Here is a 16,178-nt window from a genome sequence, read left to right as displayed (position 1 = left end):
TTTCTCTGGGGACCCAGGGAGGCATCTGGGCATGCTTCTAGGCAGAGGGAGTAAAGTTTTGTTTTGTTTTGTTTTTGATTTTGTTTTTGTTTTGGAGTTTTTTGTTTGTTTTTTTCTATTGAGAAAAAGTTGCTGACATCATGAACTATTGTCCTTTAGTAATAAACACATATTTCACTGGTGACCTGACAGATAATTTGAGGGGCTGGAGAAATTGGGAGCAGGAACCCTTGTTACTCTGAGACAGGACATAGAGAGACCGTGATGGGGCACCTGGAGGCAGGGCAATCCAGTGACTTCCGCCACAACCCAAGTGCTGTTTAGTCCTCTTGTTAAACTAGGACTCTGTGCTATGCGCCAGAAAATATGGTTCTGCTCACTTCTAGTGACTGGAAGTGCATGCAAATCATCCATTTAATATGCGCTCTTTATTTTTAAATGTCTAAAGACATTGACCAATATTTCTAAGCTACTATGAAGACTTTTGCCATCTTCCTTCTTTCAGAAAGTATGCTATGGAGGGTTGCTATTTCATGAGTAAAGTCTCACAGCAGGATGATGGAGGTGGATAGTGGTGATGGTTGCACAACCATGTGAATGGTTTTTTTTTTTAAGATTTTATTTATTGGGGCACCGGGGTGGCTCAGTGGGTTAAAGCCTCTGCCTTCCGCTCTGGTCATGATCCCAAGGTCCTGGGATCGAGCCCCACATAGGGCTGTCTGCTCAGCAGGGAGCCTGCTTCCTCCTCTCTCTCTCTCTGCCTGCCTCTCAGCCTACTTGTGATCTCTGTCTGTCTCTGTCTGTCAAATAAATAAAATCTTTAAAAAAAAAAAAAGATTTTATTTATTTATTTATTTTACAGCGATCACAAGTAGGCAGAGAGGCAGGCGGGGGTGGGGGGGGGTGGGAAGCAGGCTCCCTGCTGAGTGGAGAACCGGATGTGGGGCTCTATTCCAGGACCCTGGGATCATGACCTGAGCTGAAAGAAGAGGCTTTAACCCACTGAGCCACCCAGGCGCCCCCATGGGAATGTATTTAATGCCACTGAACTATACACTTAAAATGGCAAATTTTGGGCCCCTGGGTGGCTCAGTTGCTAAGCATCTGCCTTCGGTTCAGGTCATGATCCCAGAGTCCAGTATGGGGCTCCTTGCTCAGCAGGAGACTGCGTCTCCCTCTCCCAGTCGCCCATCTTGTGTTCCCTCTCTCTCGCTGTGTCTCTCTATCAAATAAATAAAATCTTCTTTAAAAAAAATAAAATAAAATGGCAAATTTTATGTTAGATATAGTTTACCACAATAAAAAAAAATTCTAAAAGAACAATGAGGGGAAAAGGAAAAAAGTAGACTAGCATTTGCAAGGGAACCAGGGCTTCACCCAAATTACAACCCACCCCTCCTTTTCCTTTTCTTTTTTGTTGAGGCCAAACATACTTACAACAAAGTATGTGGAGACAGTTAATCTTGGTCTTAACTGTACAGCTCACTGAATTTTTTTTTTACATGTGTTTATATCTGTATAACCACCACCAAGGCAAGTATAGAATATTCCAGGGGCGCCTGTGAGTCTCAGTCCGTTGAGACTGAGACTTGATTTCAGCTCGGGTCAGGATCTCAAGATCACGAGGTCAAGCCCCACGTCAGGCTCTGGGCTCATTGGGGACTCTGCTTGAGATCCTCTCTCTCTCCCTCTCCCTCTGCCCCTTCTTCTGATCTTGCCCCCCCAAAATAAATAAATAAATCTAAAAAAAAAGAAAGAAAGAAAAGACAGAAAAAGAACATTCTGCACCCCTGGAGGGTTCGTTCTAGTCAGTAACTCCTCCAGAGATAACCAGTATTTTGACTTCTATCACTGTCATTTGGTTTTACCCAAATATGGTTATACTCTTTTGTGTCTAGTTTCTTTGACTTAGCATGTCTGTGGGATCCATGCATTTATTAGTATATCAGTATTTCTCCTCCTCCTCCTCCTTCTTCTTTTACTGTGTACTTTCCATTGTATGCTAAATCATTATTTAATTTGCCCCTTCTGTTGACTGTCATTTGGGTTGTTCTGTTGGGGCTGTTGTAAATCAAGCTGCTGTGAATGTCCCTTTGATGAACCTACATACTCATTTCTCTTAAATACAGACTTAGGAGTGGGCTGGCTGAATCACAGGGTGCAGATATTCCATTTAGTAGATCCTGACAGTTTTACAAAGCATCTTACCAGTTCATACTTCCGCCAGCAGAGAGTTCCAGTTGCTTCCCAACCTCACCAACACTTGGTTTCCTTTTGTTTTGTTTTGTTTTTTTCTCTTTCAAGCCATTCTGGGGTGTGTGGAGTAATACCCCCAAATCTAAACAATGCAAAAATGGAAATTTGTGTTTGTGTGCAAATGTATAAACACCTAATCGTCAGTAAATGACCCTGAAGTTAGTGCCGCAGTACGGGGCAGGACTTTGGGCTGTCAGCCCGTGTGGTGGGCAGTCTCCATGGACTTGAGGGCGTTTTCATGCCTCTTTCTTCAGATGTCAGATCAATTCAGAATGGTTCCAGGCATCTGCCTGGCTCCAGCCTTTTAGTACTAGTCCTCTTCAGAAATACTCTTCCCAGAAGACTTACCATGATTGTGAAAATGTATTTGCAGTGTTTCTCATCAACCGTGAATGTCATTTACCTGGGCCAGAACTGTGAGCTCGTTGAGGGGCTCCCAACTCTTAGACTTTAATTCCTTTCAACGAGCATTTGTTACGCTGCTTCCAGAACAGGAAGGAAAGCAGAAAAGGAGCAGAGATTCTCCTTTCTCTCTGTCCTCCATTAGCAGTGTTCTTCTGGCCTCCAGAAGGTTCTTCTCGTCCCTCTGAACATGTTGTCTGTGTGAGATCTTATACAGAGTGCGTGGTGTGGAGCATATGGTATGCATATGGTATCCTTCTTCCTCCATCCTTCTTCCTCCATATACATATGTGTGTGTATATCTATCTATGTATGTATACATATAGACACATATATACATGTCTAGAATTGAGAAGTATATTTTTAAGCTGTTTTTTCTTGCCCTTTAATTTTTTGTGCATTACCCTCACCTCGCTTTTTGTGCATCTCACAGTTCTTTCTTCATAGGCTCCCATCTTTTAAAACAAAAACAAAAACAAAAAAACACCCAAAACAGAAAAGCAGCTTTAAAAAAAAACACAACTCATTATTTGAAATGTGACATGATGCGTAATATTCATATGCATAATATTCATATATAATGTTCTTTGAAACATAGTGGAAGATCATACTGTAAATGATAGACGCAGGTTTATCTAGCTTTGCATTTTTCTGCCGCACATGGTCATGCTCTGACAAGTGCCTTTACTGCGTCTCAACCACTGGGCAGGTGGTACTGCTCGGTGCTTTCTTGGCTTATAGCACTCCTTACTGACAGTATACGTTCTCCTCCTCTGTCCTTCTGTCTCTTAGCTCAAGAGGGCCAGTAGTGAGGACATGCTCAACAAACCGGGAAGTACCACCGCTTCCGGGGTGGTTCGACTGAAAAAGACTTCAACAGCTGGAGCCATCTCCGAGCTTGCAGAGAGCCGCCTGCGGAGCAACCCAGGTAGGGAGGACCCAGGTGGGAAGACCCCAGGTGGGAAGGAGCCAGGCAGGAGGGACCCCCGGTGGGAGGGACCTAAGCAGGCCATTCATCTTGGTGATATGAAAACCCTTTCATGATTCCTGCATGTCTCCCCTCATCAGACGTGTATTACTGGCCACGTGTGTGTGAGACAGGGGTTGTCGTGGTGACAGGGCGTTGGAGGGAATGAACCCTGTAGAACTCTTGCAGACGTGGGCGTTCGACATCCTTCCTGGATCCTCTGGAAACCTGGAAAAACCCTGTGAATCACTTAGGCTGTGGTGGCCACCGGAACCGTGAGCTTTCCGTTTCACTGGTTTTCTGAGAATCAGAAAGAAGGGTTTTTAGCCATTGTGTCTGAGTTCAGAGCATGGGAAGCATCAGGAATGTATTTAATTTTCTTTGGGCGCAGGTACATAAGAGAGCTAAGATTTCCATGGTCTGACTGTTACAGTGCACATCTCCGTGCAAAATTGTCTAAATTGGGAAAGTAGCTGAAATACATCATTATTAATTTATAATGGAAGTGAATAGTAGTATACTTAAAATTTTTGAATTCTGCATAAAATACCACAATGCAGATTAGCTTTCAAAGGTGTATTTTAATTTACTCAGTTTTCCAAAAAGTTGAATCTATGAAAAGTATATGTGACTTTTTTTTTTTTATGTAAAGGCCTCATATTTCTATACAATGGTTGTACTATTTAAGGACTGGTTTCGTACTGAATACAAACATTTGGTTTTAAATATACAACAAATGAAAGTACAGCTTGTTTTTATCACGCCAGCCTAAACGTTAATTCCAAAAGTTAACAGGGCACCACTAAAAAAAATGACAGAATCCTCTCACTCTCAAATATTGATGTAAAAATGTGGGATCGAAATATTAACAAGTAGAATTCTATAAGAAATTAAAAGAATAATAGTGTAGATTGCAACCAAGTGGATTTATGGTCTCCAAGAGTGCGTTATATTTGGGCATTTAGGAATATAATCTATTTTACAACATTACTAGACCAAAGGAGAGCCATTGGTCATCTCCAGAGATGGAAGACATGTTTGGCAAAATTAGCAATCTTTCTGATTTAAAAACAAACTTTTAGTATACTATAAATGTAGGGATACTTCTCTAGTGGGATTAAAACACATGTATCTCAAGCCACAGCCAGAACTGTCCTCAAGGGTGAAATCCTGGAAGTATTCCCGTTAAAGTCAAGAATGATTCAAGATTGCCTCATTACCACCATCATCCAGATTTTCCTGCAAGTATTAAATCAAGGCAGTGAGCCAGGGGAGCTCTAGCTACAGAAGTACTGGAAATAAGGGAACAAAAGTGATGATTTTCTCCAGAGGATAACATTGTATGCTTAGAGAAATGCTTAGAATTTCCTGAAAATTGTATCATTAGAAAAAACCAGAATGTCCTTCAAATCTATTGGATACAGTAGGAGTTCAACTTGTGGTTAGTTGTAAGATATTGAATATAAATAGCTTGCTTTTTTTTCTTTAAGATTTTATTTATTTATTTGACAGACAGAGATCACAAGTAGGCAGAGAGGCAGGCAGAGAGAGAGGGGGAAGCAGGCACACTGCTGAGCAGAGAGCCTGATGCAGGGCTCGATCCCAGGACCCTGGGATCATTACCTGAGCTGAAGGCAGAGGCTTTAACCCACTGAGCCACCCAGGCACCCCTATGAATAGCTTTCTTATCAGTGACTGGTTAGAGGAGATAAGTAACACAAGAAACCAATCACATTTATAAAGGAATATAAAAGGTAAAGTACTTAGGAATAAACTTATAAAAGCCTATATATATTTTTAAAAATCTTGAAACTCTTTGGAAGGACATAAAAGATGTAAATAAGTAGAAGGGATATACATGGTGCTTGAATAGGAAGGTCAAATATAATAAAGATTGAATTTCATCAATATTAATTGAATAAGTGTAATATCTTAAGTATAATATCTTAAATATAATAACATTATCTTAATTATTCTATGAATTCAGTTTCATCCCAATTAAGATATCAGTGGGAATTGACTGGGAGTGCAAACACTGGTAAAATGATTCTGAGTTTATCTAAAACAGTGGTTCTCAACTGGGGACCTTCTGTCCTCCACCCTAACCCAAGGAGCAACTGGCAATGTCTGCAGACATTGTTGTCTAAATTAGGGGGGTGCTACTGACATCTAGTGGGTACATGTCAGGGATTGCTGATCAACATCCTACAATGCATGGGACAGCCCTCCACAATAAAGAGTTATCCAGCCCAAAATGTTAATAGTGCCTCTATTGATAAGCCCTGATATAGAAGACAAAATATTCTAGAATATCCAAAAAATTTCTAAAATTTCTTAGTCGAGGGATTATTTAAGCATCTTGGAACTGGAGAATAGATATGCACTTCAGCAGAACAATGGAGAAAGTCCAGATTACACCTAGGGTAGTATAGAGATGGGACAGGATTGGACAAAGTGGCATTTTATATCCAGCTAGATAATGCATTGGAAAATAATGACTGATTGGGTCTTTAGGAAAAAATAAAAAAATAAAGCTGGATCGTGATCTTATCCCTCTCCATCAAAATAAATTCCAGGTGGATTAAAGATTTTGATCTTAAAAAGTTCAACCATGAACATGCAAAAGAGAAAACCTCAGAGTCAGTTTGTAGTCTTGGCCTTGGAAGGGCCTCTCCAAGTAGAAACAAACACAGCAGCCATGTAAAAAAAGATGAAAAAAAAAATCACAACAAATATAAAAAACTGTTTTGTAAAAAGCGGGAGTTAATTTGCAATCCATGTAACAGAAGGCATATTTACACAGAGCCTATATAAATCAATAAGAAAAAGAAAACAATGCAATAGAAAAATGGCTAGTTCACATTAAAAAATAAAGATAGGCACTAGAAAGATGCTAAGTCTCACATAGAGGTAAAGAAATGTAACAAAACAAGAATTGATGTGCTCTTTCCTCTCACTGATGAGGAAATGTGAAAGGCATTTCTGGTGTTATCAAGGGTACAGGGAGCAGGACCCTACCTATAGTTGATATACAAGGGTGGTTTGATAATATCTGTCTACATTTGAAATGTGTATAACCTTCCACCAAGTATCTCCTTGGCATTTAATATTACTGATTTACTTGAAAAAAGATGGCAGTAAATATGGACAGTTGAAGCATTATTATAATAGTAAAATACTGGGAACAGGTGTGTATCAGTACAGAACTGATTACATAAGTGATTTTCATGCAATGGAATAGTATGCAGCCATGAAAATGGACACAGTAGGTTTGTATGTACAAATAGGGAAAGATCAAAGTACATTATAAAGTGGGAAAAGAACATGGTGCTTATGGTATGATGATTTATATGCTTTGATTTTTTTTAAAGCATACATTAACTTAATATTTGAAATCATAACTTTCTTTGTGGAGGGATTAAAAGTGGGTATCTTTGAGGAGTTGCCAGAATTGGGTGGGGGAAAGAGACTTCATACTAGATCTTTCTATACTGTTTGAAATTTTTTAAACATATACATACAATGCTCTAAAAATTAAAAACAGGATATGAGGGGCCTGGGTAGCTCAGTGGGTTGAGCTGCTGCCTTCGGCTCAGGTCATGATCTCAGAGTCCTGGGATCGAGCCCCACATCAGGCTCTCTAAACTTACAGTTTACATGGCCTATTGGGCTGCTAAGGTGCAGTTGTTATTCCTATAGTCCCCATTCGAATGCAGTACACTCCCTACTTTACTCCAATGAAATTATGTCCTTTGAATTAATACAGTTGAATTTGAAAATTACATTTTGTCACTGGAAACTTACTTTTGAATGTAGGCAGTCCTCAGCAATTTTTTTTTTTTTTTTTGACAGAGAGAGATCACAAGTAGACAGAGAGGCAGGCAGAGAGAGAGAGAGGGAAGCAGGCTCCCCGCTGAGCAGAGAGCCCGATGTGGGCCTTGATCCCAGGACCCTGAGATCATGACCTGAGCCGAAGGCAGCGGCTTAACCCACTGAGCCACCCAGGCGCCCTCCTCAGCAATTTTTTAATCAGCTTTTGGACATCTGCCACTCTTGGCATTTGTCTCGTGTCCCCAGATTGCTTCATTCATGGCAAATCCAGACCCATGCATTTGCCTGTGAGCCAGCCGTGGGGCTGCATGGGAATGGTGCCCGTCTGCCAGTGATTCTGGGCTGGAGGGTCTCCTACCCCTGCGGGGCCTAGGAGTGCGAGGTGGTCATTCGAATATGGGATTACATTTTTTTGTTTTTACACACAAGAGAAACAGGGAAACGAAAGTGCTGGTACGGTAATAGGTGTGGGTTTTTACATCTCAGTACCATGGAGACAAAGATGGGAATGATTTGGTGTATCAGAAATGGCAGCCGCATTGGATGCCAGACTTTACTGGACTTCCATCAGTTCTCTATACGTTGAGTCATAAAGAAAAAGAATTAAAGAAAGGCCAGACGAGTTTGACTTTGTAACTCCCATGCCCACCCAACGCTTCCACATCCAGCATCCTCTCCTGCTGGTTTTCTAGATCAATATTGTCAACCTGTCTGCATTACAGCCCAGAGACACTCTTCCTTTTCTCCCTCTGGTGCTCTTTGTGTATATCTCATCTTACCCTATAGGAATAGATTTAGAGAAGGGAGTGGTTCCTTGTCTGTGGGCGGCTGCCCTCCCTCCTTGCCCAAGTGGACAGCTCATCCCAGGGTCCCAGGAAATGTGAGCGCCCACAAAACTACAAAGGAATCCAGCCACTAGGTGGCAGCCTTGTCAAAAGTCCGCAGTGCCCTTCCGCTCTGAGCCTGGGTTTCTGAGCACCCGGGTAACTACTGGACTTGAGGAAACAGCCCTCCTTTTGGTCATTCATTAATTCAGCAGATATTTCTGGGTGCTTTCTATGTGCCCAGCACTGTTCTAGGGAAAAGGACAGAGACGCCTGTGTCCCTGGAGTCACATAGACAGGACGTGGAGGAGGTGATGACGTCAGCTGGGTAGAAAGGGGTGACCCATCCAAGAACAGCAAGAGGCTGCTGTTGCTGGAGCCCCATGAGTGAGGACAGCAGTGGGAGGCTGGAGCAGAAAGGCCAAGGAGGAGAAGAGTGACATGATCTGACCTCATTCCGAAGGGAGTCCATGGCTGCTTGCTGAGCGTGGACAGATGGAGTGGGAGGCAGGACCAGAGCTGGCAAGGAGGTGGCCTGGGCTGGGCTGTGGAACTGAGAGCAGCAATTAGCTTCTAGGTGCATTTTGAAGGGTCAAATCAACAGCTCTAAAAGGCCCTGATGGGTTCTTTTTTGTCATTGTTTTGACTGATTTATTGGAGAGAGAAAGCTTGAGTGGGGAGGAGCGGCAGAGGCAGAGGGAGAAACAGACTTGGTGCTGAGCAGGGAGCCCGATGCAGGACTCCATCCCAGGATCATGACCTGAGCCGAATGAAGGCAGACGCTTAGCTGACCGAGCCACCCAGGCACCCCTGAATTTCCTTCCTTTTCTTAATGCTGAAGACTGTTACGTTGTATGCATACACCATATTTTGTGTATCCAATCATCCATCAATGGACATCTGTGTCATTTTCACCTTGTGGATACTGTGAAGAGCATTACTATGAACTTGGGTATGCAGACAGCCCTCTGAGTCCCTGCTCTTGATCCTTTGGGTTTTCGCCCCCGAAAAGGGAGTGCTGATTCTCCCGGTGGCTTTGAGGTAGGTGGAGGGTCAGATTTCTGTTCATAGTATCTGTGGGGCTAGTGAGATGAGATCTGATGGGTGCCCAAGGGATGACCTCGAACACCAGTCCCTTCTGGAGACAGCGCTTGGCTGGAAGGAGGTTCCTGGAGCCACGCTGATGAATGTTACAAAAACTGGCTCTACATGGGAGTGTTCGTTCAGACCATTCTATACATAGCACACGTGGGAAGGAAAAGAATGGTGTTATTTTAAACTGATACCAGTGTTTTCTCAAAGTTAAGGAAAGGGAACGTTCCATGCCAGCTGCACCTTGGTCAAGCTCTGTGTTAATGCTCACGGACTTTCAGACATCTCAGAGGACATTCCAGCATCAAAGCAGGCTCGCATCCAAAAAGGCATCCGTGTCCTCGCCCGCCCACGTGCCTATCCGTTCCCGGTTACCTGCATCAGACACAGCATACCTGCGGCTCCAGCCTAAGATGCTTGTTCTCTTTGATGTGGGAAGGCACTAACGCCACTAACTCAGAAGGTGGACCGTCTTATTGCCAAGTTACATGCAAAGAAACGGGCTCATGTGGGTTTGGCCGCGTTCCCAAACTCACATCCAGTCCAGATTCTTTCCTCTGTGACGTCGTCATTTGCGGGGGGGTGGGGCAGCTGTCTGCATACCCATGTTCATTGTAATGCTTTTCATAGTATCCACAAGGTGAAAATGACACAGAGGTCCATTGATGGATGAATGAAAAAACAAAATGGTGTATGCATACAATGTAATAGTCTTCGGCATTAAAAAAGGAAGGAAATTCAGGGATAACTGGGTGGCTCAGTCGGGGAAGCATCTGCCTTATTTTCTTCCCCTGGTAATGGAAGAATTAACGTGTTCGTTAAAATATGTTTGAAAATAATGTTTGTCTGTTAATGGAATCCCTACCAATAGCTCACATTCTTTGCACACTGTGTGCTAACCACTGTCCTAAGTACTTGATATGTATTATCTCCTTTGGTCTTTACAATAACGCTAGGACCCAGGATCATCACTATCCTTGCCGCTTTATAGATAGAGATATCATGCAGACTGTGCAAGTTCATGCTTCGAAAATCTTGGGACCACGACTTGCCAATGAGGAAACAGGGCCTGAGAGACTGTGGCAAGACAGCAAGACAGGTGGGCTTGCTGGCATGAGAGTAGAGGTAGAAGGATGTTGGAGGTCTCGGGACTGAGAGGCCAGAGGGTGGGTGGGTCGGTCCCTGGCATGGGGCAGCGGGGGGGCGGGGGGGCTTCGTGAGCCGGGATGTAGAGGACTTGACAGATTGGGATGGGGGTAGTCAGTGGATGACAAGGAGAGAAAAGAGGATGCTGGGTGTCACAGCATGAACCTCAGACGTGGAGGTGGTGCCTTTCCCAGGGCAGAAGAGAGACCGTTGCAAAGTGACAGTTGGGGGTAGCGAGGACACCCACACCAGCTCCTGGCCCACGTTTTCCGGAAATGTGAGAAAAGGAACAGACCGACTGGAAGCTGTAGGAGTCATTCAGCCTCAGAAGTGATGGGACATTCAGAAAGGAGGCTCAGGGTAGGGGGTGTGCTGATTTCAGCTGAGTTCTTGAGGGCCCTGAGGACAAAGGAGGGGCACTGCATCTACTTGGGGATGAGAGCCTGCAGAAAATCACAGACTGCCAGGAATGAGGTTTTCGGTTTCATTCTTTTTTCCTATTTCTTTCTTTCTTTTGCTTTTGGTTTTTTGTTTTTTTGGTTTTTTTATAATATTACATGGATCATTTATTGGTGAATACATTTTGTGGATAAAAAAAGTTAACATTTTAGATTCAGCATTTTCATTTATCTTTTTCTACATTTAATTCATTTTTTTATTTGGTAAGAACACTTCACATGAGATGGACCACCTTCCCAAATCGTTAAGCATGCACAATGTTGTAGGGCAGATCTCTGGAACCCTGCACCCACTGAACAGCAACTCCCAGCCCCCCTCTGCCCATCCCACCCCCTGCCACCGTTCTACTCTGCTTCCATGTAGAGAAGACTCTGGCTCTCTTCCATAACCCACGTAAGTAGATTCATATGGCATGTGTCCTTCTGTGACCGGCTCACTTCACTTCGTGTGTCTTTAGGGTTCATCCATGTTGTACCCTGTGTAAAATGTCCTGCCTTTTATTTTATTTTTTTTTTTTAAAGATTTTATTTATTTTATTTGACAGACAGACATCACAAGTAGGCAGAGAGGCAGGCAGAGAGAGAGAGAGAGAGAGGAGGAAGCAGGCTCCCTGCTGAGCAGAGAGCCCGATGCGGGACTCGATCCCAGGACCCTGAGATCATGACCTGAGCCGAAGGCAGTGGCTTAACCCACTGAGCCACCCAGGTGCCCCAATGTCCTGCCTTTTAAAGGCTGAGTCACATTCTACTGGACTTAAGCACTGCATTCGCTTTATCCCCCCATCATCGAGGAGCCAGGAATGTGTTTTCACTTCTGGCAGTGCCTGGGGTAACCCCGCGGTGGAGGAGGTTTTGAACTTGGTACTCATGTCAATGAAGTCCTGGATTCTTATCTTAGCTTGATGGTACCCTGTGATCGTTCCGTGGCACTGTACGTCCTGGGAGTGTGTGGTCAGTCAGGACTTGGGCATGGGGCAAAGGTTTTTCTCTGACTTTGCACAGAGATGCAAAGGTGGAGAGCTGGCTTAGGCTTTGCCCCCCCATTCTGAGTCCTCCTTTTCTGTGATTCTCAGAGGGGGGAACCTCTCCCTGCATCTCCCCCCAATAATACTGACATTTTTATACTCTTTCCATTCAGAAATGTGGCTCTCTCCATTTTTCTGAGTTCTCCTTTTTGTCTTTCTGTAAAGTCTGGTCTTCTCTTCTTTTTCCTCCTCTTGCTGTTGAGTTTATGTCAAGGTTTTATACTTTTATTACTATGTGGATGAGATTCCGTAGTCTTTTTTTTTTTTTTTTTAAGTAAGCTGTAGGCATAAGGGGGGACTTGAACCCATGATCCCCAAATCAGGAGGCGCATGCTGTACCGACTGTGCCAACCAGGTGCCCCCCCAGTCATTTTTTAAAATATGGAATGCTTCATAAATTTGTATGTTATGTTCCATACTAACCTCTGTGTCATTCCCATTTTAGATTGTGTGCTGCTGACGTGAACACTCGTATTTTTTTTTTTAAGATTTATTCATTTATTTGAGAGAGAGAGATGTGCAGGGGAGTGGGGGGAGGAGCAGAAGGAGAGGGAGAGAAAGAATCCTCAAGTAGACTCCCCACTGAGTGTGGAGCCTGATGTGAGGCTCGATCTCACGACCCTGAGATCATGACCTGAGCCAAACCCAGGGGTCAGACGCTTAGCCGATCGAGCCACCCAGGCACCCCTCATTGTATTTTTAAAATACGTACTTTCCTAACATTTAATTTGTAACTCCCTCCCTCCCTTACTGATGCCAGTAGTTTCCTTCAATGAACGGGTTCCCATTGATTTTCATATGTTTTCCAAGTGGATGATTGTATCAGCTTCAGATCACAATGCTTTTTGTCTCCTCCATGCCAGTAATTGTACTTTTTTTGTTAAGTTTCTAATTTTAATTCCAGTATAGTTAACATACAGCATTATATAGTTTCAGGTGTACAATATAGTAAGTCAGCGACTCTGTGCTCATCATGATAACTGTCCTCTTACTCTGTCTCCTCTTACCCCCATCCCCCATCCTCCCCACTCCCCTCACCTCTGGTGACCGCCAGTCCATTCATTAGAGTTAAGAGTCTGTTTCTTGGTTTGCCTCTCTCTCTTTTTTTCTCCCTTTATTTGTTTCACTTCTTAAATTTTCCACATATGACTGAAATCGTATGGCATTTGTTTCTCTCTGACTTATTTCACTTAGCCTTATACCCTCTAGCTCCATCCCTGTCATTGCAAATGGCAAGATTTCCTTCTTTCTTATGGCTGAGGAATATTCCATTGTATATATATATATACCGCATCTGGTTTTTTTTTTAAGATTTTATTTATTTATTTGACAGAGAGAAATCACAAGTAGACGGAGAGGCAGGCAGAGAGAGAGGAAGGGAAGCAGGCTCCCTGCTGAGCAGAGAGCCCGATGCGGGACTCGATCCCAGGACCTTGAGATCATGACCTGAGCTGAAGGCAGCGGCTTAACCCACTGAGCCACCCAGGCGCCCCACCGCATCTGTTTTTTTTAAGATTTTAAAAAATTATTTATTTATGTATTTGTCATAGAGAGAGCAAGGGCAGGCAGAGTGGCAGGCAGAGACAGAAAGAGAAGCAGGCTCCCTGCTGGACAAGAAGCCTGATGCAGGACTCGATCCCAGGACCCTGGGATCATGACCTGAGCGGAAGGCAGTGGCTTAACTGACTGAGCCACCCAGGCACCCCTATACCACATCTTCATTATGCATTCATTTGTCAGGGGACACATGGGCTACTTCCACAGTGGGCTATTGTAGATAATGCTGCTCTAAACATAGATAATGGTACCTATAGCCTTTTGGATAATAAATACCCAGTATGATACCTAGATCTTCAGGTAGCTCTATTTCCAACTTTTTGAGGAACTTCTATACTGTTTTCCACAGTGGCTGCACCAGTTCGCATCCCCACCAGCCGTGCAGAGGGTTCCTTTTTCTCCATACCCTCGCCAACACCTGTGGTTTCTTGTGTTGTCGATTTCATCCACTCTGACTGGTGATATCTCACCACAGTTTTGGTTTGCATTTCCCTGATGATGACTGATGTCCAGAGGTTACATCTTTTATTTCTGTTTTCTGCTGTATTGTGCGGGCAACCCAAGTTGTATTAAATGCGAGCGATGTCCTTGTTCTCATTTTACTGTGACTGCCTTTGCCATTAAATAGTACACAGAAAGTTTGCTGGAGATGATGTGTGCACGTTCAGTTTTTGCCGCCTTGTTTTGCTCAGAGTTCTTAATAGGATTGGTGGCAGGTTGATTAAATACCCTCCCAGTGGCCTGTTACACTTTGATTGTTGCTTTTCTTTTCACTCTGGACTCTCCCCTCAGGAGAATCACATATGTCTGTTTGGTCTTCTGGGTATGTCTTCCACATTATATATTTTCTTCGATTCTTTAGGTGACTTTTCATTCATCTTCTGATTTCTTTTTTCCCCCTAAGATTTATTTATTTATTTGAGAGCGAGAGAGCATGCACAAGCAGGAAGGGCAGAGGGAGAGAGAATTTCAAGCACACTGCACTGAGTGTGGAGCCTGAAGGGGGGGCTGGATCCCAGGACCCTGATACCATGACCTGAGTTGAAACCAGGAGTTGGAGACTTAACTGACTGAACCACCCAAGTGGCCCCGATCTTCTGATTTCTGACCGTTTACCACCTAGTATGTTTATTGTGTGTTTCTTTACTTCACATATTGTGTTTTTAATCGTTAGCCTAATTTCTCTGATCTCAAATTGCTTCTCCTTCATGACTCCTTGCTCTACCTCTGAAGCTACAAAAGCTCCTTGAATTTGGGGATGCATGCAAGTTAGAGATTTTCTAAAATTTCCTGTTTCTTCCAATAACTTTGTTTTACAGGTTCATGTTTACCTGGGTTTCTCTGGTGGTTCCCCTTTTATGAACTTCCAAAACTTTCCATATACACCCAGTGATTTTTTTTCTAGGTTCATTCTGTACAGAAGGAAGTCTGTGTTTGTCCAGAATTGGAAACAAAAAGGGATTCCTTGTAGAGGATACCACTGAAGTGTAAGGTCATATCTTTTATGCCCAGTTAAGGGAAGAAGGAAGAACGTTTTTGCATGGGTCAGGGTAAGAGTGGGGCGGGTACTAGAGTCTGAAGTAAGTTTTGCCATGTTGGGGGGTTTTTTTTGTTTGTTTTGGTGTTGTGTTGTTGTTTTCATCTCTGCCAGAAGGTGGCGCTAGTTTCACCCACTTGCTTGCTCACAGCGTGTGCTGTTAGCTGGTCCTGGGTTTGTTGCTCTTGTTAGTGTCTCCGGGGCCCCCACTTTATTTCCCGTGCACAGCTTTGCGAGTAGAATTCCGTCAAGGAGAAAGGAACACCAGAGTGCTTTCTGGAGGTCCACCTTGCTGGACCCGCTTGCACTTTTTAATCAACGAATATTGTATAATGCAGCCTGATATGAAATCCACTCATACTATAACTTACCTATATTCATTACTGAAAAAAGGTCAGTATCACGCCCTACCTATAAGGTACAGGAAAAATAAAAGGAAAAGAACTTCTAACCAAATGCCATGTTGTTTTCAATCTGTAAATGCTGGAGGCGGGGTGCATATAAACAGGTCTGAATAAGGGGGGTTCAAACACCCACTCAGTGCTGACACCAATGACTCTCTATAATGCTGGCAACGCAGGGTAAACCAAGCCATGCAAAGTGCTGTCTTCTTCCATCAGTGTGCTGGTTAGTTGCATTCGTAGAAAATTCTAGAAAATTCAGTGTACGGTCACATTGTGTAAAGACTGTTTTTATGTTGCTAAGTAAAACAGAGTAAGCTTCTGGGCTCAGATCATTATAAACAGTTTTTTCATCTCCAAGAGGCTGGCCTGCCCTAAGAAAGGAGAATGGGCAGGGCAGGCACACCCTGACATTAGCAAGGCCTGGGTCAAGAACACAAATGCATTCCCACTGTTTATTCCTACTGTTCTGATCAGTAATGAAATATCCTAGTAAAGAATACAAAAAGTCCAGGATTTCAGATGACCCATTAGTTTGTAGGTTTGATGAAAATAATTTTCTTGCTCATTTTCATTGTTTTTATCAGGAATGATTGAATTTTATGTGGCAAAGTTTGTTCTTTTTTTTTTTTCCCCCTCGGCTTTTTTTTCCTGTGTTCCACATTAGTATGTTCTAATTGTT

General features: G+C 43.3%; 1 protein-coding gene across 9 annotated transcripts in view; it reads left to right on the top strand.

Moving 5' to 3' along the window:
- SPECC1 (sperm antigen with calponin homology and coiled-coil domains 1) overlaps window positions 1-16,178 on the top strand; it is a 221,990-nt gene that overhangs the window by 32,818 nt on the left and 172,994 nt on the right. For all 9 annotated transcript variants that reach the window (XR_006608242.1, XM_004779879.3, XM_045085435.1 and 6 more), the window contains one exon: window positions 3,451-3,586. Coding sequence is in view for 8 of the 9 variants with exons in the window: in XM_004779879.3 (XP_004779936.1) it covers window positions 3,451-3,586 (136 nt within the window). In the remaining variant the exon portion in view is untranslated. The remainder of the gene's footprint in view (window positions 1-3,450; window positions 3,587-16,178) is intronic.

Source organism: Mustela putorius, unplaced genomic scaffold (assembly GCF_011764305.1).
Source record: "Mustela putorius furo isolate JIRA1106 unplaced genomic scaffold, ASM1176430v1.1 tig00000867_pilon_pilon_pilon, whole genome shotgun sequence".
Taxonomy (NCBI): domain Eukaryota; kingdom Metazoa; phylum Chordata; class Mammalia; order Carnivora; family Mustelidae; genus Mustela; species Mustela putorius.
Note: the sequence above shows the minus strand (reverse complement) of the source record. Positions and strands in the feature narration are given on the sequence as shown.